This window comes from Psammomys obesus, unplaced genomic scaffold (genome assembly GCF_907164565.1).
Source record: "Psammomys obesus unplaced genomic scaffold, mPsaObe1.curated_primary_1811, whole genome shotgun sequence".
NCBI classification, from domain to species: domain Eukaryota; kingdom Metazoa; phylum Chordata; class Mammalia; order Rodentia; family Muridae; genus Psammomys; species Psammomys obesus.
In genome coordinates this window covers 4,014,969-4,022,139 of record NW_026590767.1, presented here as the reverse complement: position 1 = coordinate 4,022,139, position 7,171 = coordinate 4,014,969, and the positions used below count along the sequence as shown (strand labels likewise).

The following is a 7,171-nucleotide window of genomic DNA, read 5'->3' as shown; positions in this document are numbered from 1 at the left end:
GGGGGGGGGGGGGGGGGGGGGGGGGGGGGGGGGGGGGGGGCTTCTGGCCTGGGCCCAGCCTTCTTTCCTGAAACCCAGAGCTTAGCCCCTCAGCCTGGTCCTTTCCCTTCCTCCCTCCCTTCCTCATTTCTTCCTTCCTTCGTTTTTTTGTTTTGTTTTGTTTTTGAGACAGTTTCTCCCTGTAACAGAGCTCTGGCTGTTCTGTACTTGCTTTGTAGATGAGGCTGGACTTGAACTCACAGATATCTGCCTCCCTCTGCCTCCCAAGTGCTAGGATTAAAGGCATGTGTTACCATGCCTGGCTTTAATTATTTCTTGATATTTATTTATTAGGCACAGGGGGGGGGGGGGGGGGGGGGTTGTGCTGTGGAGATCTTGTGGATGTCAGAGGACAACCTTTGGGGTATTTTCCTACCATGGGATCCTAGGGTTCAACTCAGGTCATCAGCCTTGGTGGCAATTGCCTTTAACCATTGAGCCATCTTGTCAGCCCTTCCTTTTTCTTTTTCAAGAAAAGTAAACCCATCAGAAGGGTATCTTTTGTGGAGTGTCAATAACAGTGTGTGCCTATGACAGGCACAGCCACCTTCCCCTAGAGACAGCGCCTTTCATCTTCTGTCTGGTGAGCCTGTTCTAACAGCCTGTTTGCTGTGGCGGCCAGCAGACATCTTTATTTCAGAGCAACACACAAACACTTCAGTCTTTGAAAGGACTGGGGCCCTTGGGACAAGTCTGTGCCTTTCATGGGGCAGGTGAGAGGCAGCAGGTGCTATTAGGTTCCTGTGCACTGGGGAGAAGCCAAAGCCTTGCTGTTCTTTCCCCAGTCGTCACAGGGCCTTTGAGGGAAATCAGCCAGGACCCAAGTGCCACTCCCTGTCACAGCCCCTATCCATGTCTGCTTGTGTTGTTGTCTGAGTTGTGTTGTTGAATCTGCTGTTGAGTGGCACCACAGTGTAGTCTCAGGCCTGACACTGTGGTCCTGAGACTTAGAACAGGACTGGCCTTGCCGCTGTCTTCAGTTATACCTGGTGTCCCACCAGTGAGAAACTCTTGTGTAGCCATACTTCCTTCCTCTCTGGGGCTCTTAGAAATTCAACATTTCATGTGGGGACTGTAACATCTCTTTCAGATGAAGCCACTGAGAACCCCAACTGGTGAGGACTAGAAGCACCTGAGCCTCGTCCTTCATAGATCATTGTTTGGGTCAGGAACACTGACCTCTAGATAGTAGCTATCAGCTTCTATCTTTTTCAGCTTCAGGCAGAACCCAGAACCCAGAACTTGCATAAACCAGATCCCTGGACAGTTCTGATAACACCCAACTAAGAAATCAGATAAAGAACTCCAGCATCAAGCCGGGTGCGGTGGCACATGCCTATAATCCCAGTACCCAGAGGCAGGCAGATCTCTGTGAGTTCGAGTCCAGCCTGATCTACAGAGCAAGTCCAGGCCAGCCAAGGGGCTACACAGAGAAACCCTGTCTTGAAAAAGAAAAAAAAAAAATCTCCAGTATCTCTCCTCACCCCATGCCACTTGGTGAGGGGAAATGGTTGGGTAGAGATTATGGCAGCAGTGTAGTCTGGTGGTGATTCCATCCAACTCTGGCTCCTTTCTCGTAAGAAAGGTGACATTGTGTCACTGAGCTTGATAGCACCCTAGTCTCTCGTCTGAAAGGACATGTGGGATCTGGGTCACTCACTGGTTTTATTTAATACAGGATGGCCGTGGATATTTATGTCAGGGCTGCGGGTATAGTTCAGTGGCAGAGGGCATAGTTAGCACATGCGAGGCTCCGGGCGAGTCCAACCTCCAATACCACTACCAAGAAAATAAAACTTTGTTTCTGTTTTTCACACATACCTTAAACTACCTTTACAGACTCAGTCAAAACCTCAGGTAAAAAGTATTCAGGGGAAGAAAATGTGTCTGCACAAAAAGTATGAATAACACACTCACTATTAGCGGCTCCTGATGGGCATTTACATCACGGAGGGTATCATCCATAACCTGGAGCTGACTGCACACATCCTTTTAGATAAGGGTTTGTACACAGACGAGGGAGGCGGTGCTAGAACCAATCCCAGGCAAGGGACATCAGGAATGAAATGGCCTTAGCAAGGCTCCGACACCTTGTTACCAGGCCATCCGTCTGTCCCGTGAGTCTGAGGTCTACTGGAAATGCCATGAATGGACCTGTCCCACTGCAACTGCCCAGAAGTGGAGTCCCACCATATTTTTGCCCTTTATGTAGCGACTGGCGATAGTTGTATACCTTTTAGCAGCAGTGTTCAGTGGCCAGGGATACTTCATGAATCATTCTCACATATGGCCTTGCTACAGCCTGACAGATAAAGTACCAGTAAGGCTTGGTGTGGCTTTGTTAGGGTGTGTGGACTGAGGTTCCAGGGCAAGACTGGCCCCTCCACTGACCGGCGATTCTTTTCTTCCACAGAACTGTCAGACCTTCAGCAGCCTCAGTTGCCTGAGCATGGGGGTAGAAGACCACAGCTCCCAGAGCCCGTTTGCCCTTGTCAGCAGTACCAGATCCTGGACCGCATTGCTCTCAGCCTCCAGCCCAGGGGGCAGAACCCCTGCTGGGACCCCAGTTCCTGAGTCTGTTCCCCACTCCTTTGATGACCACTTCACCTGCCAGGAGGACCTCTCCTGTGAGGAGTCAGATGGCTGCAGTCTAGACGAGGATTGCTGCAGGAAAGGGGAGCCGGCCACAACCTGGCGGGACCGTGGAGCCTGCACGAACAGCCTCTGCTCTCTGGACGGCGAGCTGGACATTGAGCAGATAGAGAACAACTGAGGAGGGGCTGAGGGGTCAGGGCTGGGGGGGGGGGAGGCTTGGCAATGGATGGGCCTTCCTCCAGGCAGGCCTTAGGTGGCCACTCCAAGGGGATCCTGGCTCCTGGGTCCGGCAAAAGCTCCCAGAAAGGAGCCCGCCCACTTCCCAGGGAAGAGCCATCACCCTGCAGTGCCCAAATCTGTGAAGGCAACCTAGCCACACCTCACAGGCAACAACTGGCCTCCCACCAGTTCCATGGAACTACTGTAGCCCAAGAACAGGATTCTGGTTTGGTCTCCTCCTCTTTGTTTCTTATGGAGTGCTGGGTAGCCATTCTCCAGTAAGGCTGGGCCAGCTGCATCCCTCAAGTAGGGTGCCAGGGGCCTGATCCCCCATGGCCTCGCTCAGGTTCCTTCTGGGGAGTTACCCAAAGCCTCATTTATTTAGTTTACTCCGTGCCTTCTCTCCCAGGTCTCCCTGCCCCAGGCTTGGGAAGGTTCGGGAGACACCTCTTGTGTGACAGCAGACCGTGTGGCCTTAATCCATTTGGGGCACTGGCAGGGATTCTGGGATAATCCATGTCCCATTTTTCGGGACCAGGGGAAAGGTCAGGGCTGACCAGAGGCCATCCATACTGGGTAGGAATTTGGTGGTTGTGTTGACTGAAAGATGGGCTCATCAGTTCTCCCATGGCACCAAGAATCACCCACACCCCTGCCACCTCAGGGGCTACCTTCGGCAGCCTTCCTACTGTCCCCAGTCCCTGGGGGCTGAGCTCAGTGGAGTCAGCTGAGTAGAGAGATGTCAGTGACAAGATGACCTCTTCATAGTGTCCTCAGGAACTACAGGCAGGTGTAGGAGTCTCAGCCCTGTGTACATTCCTGGGCAGAGGGATGTCTGCTGTCTGGCCACTTTGCAGGCTCCCCTCTGTAGCAGCCTGTGGTGGGGGCCTGCAAACCTCCGAAGCATTCATTCCCTGTACACTGTTGCTTGTTCACTGACACTGCTGGCTTTAATGAAAACATACCGCCGTCTTCAAGACAGCCCCCTCCCAGTCTACTGATGTGAGCCTAGCCCTAAGGTTCTTCTCTGCAGGCCCAGTCATAGCATGGCTTGAATCACACTCCCCCTCGCAGCTCCCCACTCCCAGCATAATTCCCAGAGGGCATCCATTCAGGCAGCTCTTCCCCCCAGTCTTCCCTGCAGACATGCTACAGGCTCTGCACTCTGGGACTCTGGCTTTTAGCAAACTTGGCATCTTCTGCAGACAATAGCAAGTGGGCCGGCTTACACAAGTGGCTTGTTTTCCCATAAGGCTAAAAATAACTGGTGCATTCTCTTGATTTCTCAGACGTGTGATCTAGGCACTTTGTAGTTACTCTGCTGCGCCTACCCATGGTTCCAAGGTTGAGCCCAAATGGTTGTTACCTTTCTCTTAAAGAAAGACCTGGATGGGAACCTTTTGTTTAAACTTTTGATTTGTCAGTTCACCAGAAGGACAAAGGCTCAAGTTCTGCTGTATAGGCAATGTTTCTTTAAAATCAGACCCAAAGGTACAAGAAGCCCCACTCCTATAGCCCGTTGGGCAGCATGATGGGTGCATGTGGTGGCAGTGGGGGACCAGCTAGCCTCCGGGGCACTGGAAAGCCAAAGTAGAAAGCTGTCGAAGGCGCGACATGGGAGCCCTGCCTGGTGGGTCATGGAGGAAGGTAGTTGAGAGGGCGTGGGATGCACACACCAGGGCTGTGTCTCTCAGGCCATAGCGAGAGGTCCTGGCATTTGGAGTAGATTCACGGTCCCTAAAGCCACCCCTCCTGAGGAAGACAGAGGCTGGGTCTTGGCCCCTGGTCTGCCTCACACAGTCTGCTAAGCACAGTTAAGCATAGCACAGTTGCCAGCTGCCTCCTGTGAACTGGGACCAGAAGCTCTGGTGGCAGGTGTGTGTCTTAAGGCTTTTTGTGTGGATGACTTGTCCTTTTAGACTATCTCCCGTAAGCCTGGTGGCTTAAGGACAAACAGGAACTCACTGAATGACAGCTTCATCCTTCCTTCCTGTCTCTAGGGCACTGTTCCCTGAGCAGAAATGCTTCAAACCTGAGGTAGGAGTTGGCCCTTTGCAGCTTCCTCAGGCAGTTCTTGATTGTCTCTGTACCCCCAAGGCCTCAGTCCAAGCCCCCAGAAAAAGCAGCCAGAGAAGAGGGCAGTAGCTTTTCTGCTTAAAGGAAGAGTTGTCGTCATTTGCTTCCTGGTGTTCTCATCGAGCAAAGCAGGGCTCGTGTAGGAGGTACCCATTCATCTTGCAGCAGTTATCCAGACAGACCCATCCACCCGCCCCACTCACTGGCCCAAGACCTCTGTTCTTGGATCTCTTGGAGGAAGGTTTACCTGGGAGGTTCCCTCTGGCTCCTATGTACTTGGCACCACGGGCAGCAGGCAGCCTGGCTCACCCCACAGCACGGTGGCTTCAGCGATTGCCAGCCTCGGCGCAGGCAACAGCAGAAGCCTCGTGCTCCTCAGCCTGCCTGGGAGTGCCATTTCCCTGGAGAAGCAGAGGTGTGCTTGGCCTCCCGCTTGCCTAGGGGGAGGTGTGAGTAGAGGTCTAGAGCAAGGCGTGACTCCACCAAAGCCAACAGGGAAAGTGGGCCTTCTAGCATATTGCATCCTACCCTAGAAGCCAGTGACAGGAGTTGCTCTCTGCGGGGTACCTGACCTGAGTTCAGGGTAGCGGCCCAGACAGTTTACACGACTGCCCCACTCTTGCCTTACTCATGGGTGGTGATGGTAGAACCTGGCCAGCACCCCCGGGCTCCCCCATGTTCAGGTCCAAGAAACTTGTTCTGCCCACACAGGCAGATGTACATGCTCAGAAAGCCTTACTTTAATTTTTTTTTTTTTTTTTTTTTTTTTTTTTTGTAGCAGGAAAAGTTTTTTAAGATTTGTATGCAGAAAGAAAAATAAAAGAAAGGTCCACATTAAACAGGAAATGCCCCCTCCCGGTTTTTAGATGGGTCTCCTCTGCAGACTGTTGGGCATGTTTTCATGCTCATACAGGCAAGGTTCACAGCAGTTAGAACTCAGCCCTGGATCCTGTACCCCATTCCCACTGATGTGGTTAAAGTTACTTGAATGATGGCCACTAAAATGTAAGCCAGGTACCAGGGCTCAGGGACGCTCTGCCCCTGCAGCAAATGAGGCTGCCTCTTGCCAATGTCTATGCTGCTGGTCAGACCTCTCCCCCGGTGCCAGGCCCCTTGAGGAGGAAGAGAAAGATATTTTAAAGTTGCAGACTGATGGAGCTCCTGTAGCCTAAGTAGGATAGCCTGACCTCCTGGCATAGTCTCATTGGCAAACAGATCGCATTGTCAGTGCTGGGGGACGCCCAGGGGTCGGGGACAGACGGGCCCACAGGCCATGCTAGGGCCACATGTGCCGTCCCAGCCAGGCAGCAGCGGTGGTACTGTTTCAGGCAGTGTGATAACTGGTGTGGTGGGTCAGGCCCCCGCCAGGGCGGCAGTTCGTGGGCTGCCCACGTTGGGTCCTTTCAGTAGCACCACGTACCGCTGCCTGCCCTCCCCCACAGGCCATGACTGTCTTGCACTACAGCCGCTCTAGTCTCAGGAATTTGCTTGTTACTTTTACTGTGTAAATAAAGCTTCCTGGTTCAACACCCGGCTGCCTGGGAGTGGCTGTGTGCTTTTTGTTGGGCGCAGCAAAGCAGCAGCCCTCCCGTCCCCTCTGTCCGTGAGAGCCTTGGCTCTGGACTGGGAGGACCACAGGGCAGACTTGCGTCCACGTGCCTCTGAGAGAGGATGCAGTACAGGGTGGCTGTGGTAGCAACTGCTAGACAGGGCTGCCCACAGCCACAGCAGCCAGCACAGGAAGCCTCAGAGGAGGACCTGGGACCTACTCTGGCACAGGGGATGGGAGCGTGATGCCCTGTTGTTTGTGAGGAAACTGACCTGGCTGAGAGATGGGCCGCACCAAGAAGAGGCCTGCAGGGCCTCGGAAGCCAACTTTCTTCTCCACAGAGCAGCCCGGGGGCTGTAGAGCTGGGCTGTCAGCTTAGGGTCTCCGCCCTCACAGAGGACAGCACAGTTCAGAACTCTGCTTCCTGAGCTGTGGAGATGTTAGAACACGGAGTTCACCCGAGGATGGGTACACAGTCCTGTGCTTATCCCCCAAACCAGAGACCTGGGTAACTAAAGCTCAGGAGAGGCCCTGTATCTGCAGTCCTGAGGACTCCTGTGGAGAGGTACATTTATTTTCTGCCACCCAATGTTGGTTCCTGTAATTGGGCCTTGGAATGGTCACCTCTGCTGTGGCCAGAGTGTCCTAGTCTGGAAGTGACGTCTTGGAATACTCTCCGCTTTACTTTTTTTT

General features: G+C 53.3%; 1 protein-coding gene across 3 annotated transcripts in view; it reads left to right on the top strand.

Moving 5' to 3' along the window:
• The window catches only part of Fam53b (family with sequence similarity 53 member B), a 66,834-nt gene extending 60,378 nt beyond the window's left edge, over positions 1–6,456 (top strand). For all 3 annotated transcript variants that reach the window (XM_055608817.1, XM_055608818.1, XM_055608819.1), the window contains one exon: positions 2,453–6,456. In XM_055608817.1, coding sequence (XP_055464792.1) covers positions 2,453–2,812 — 360 coding nt within the window. In that variant the 3' untranslated portion in view covers positions 2,813–6,456. The remainder of the gene's footprint in view (positions 1–2,452) is intronic.
• Positions 6,457–7,171: the final 715 nt, after the last annotated feature.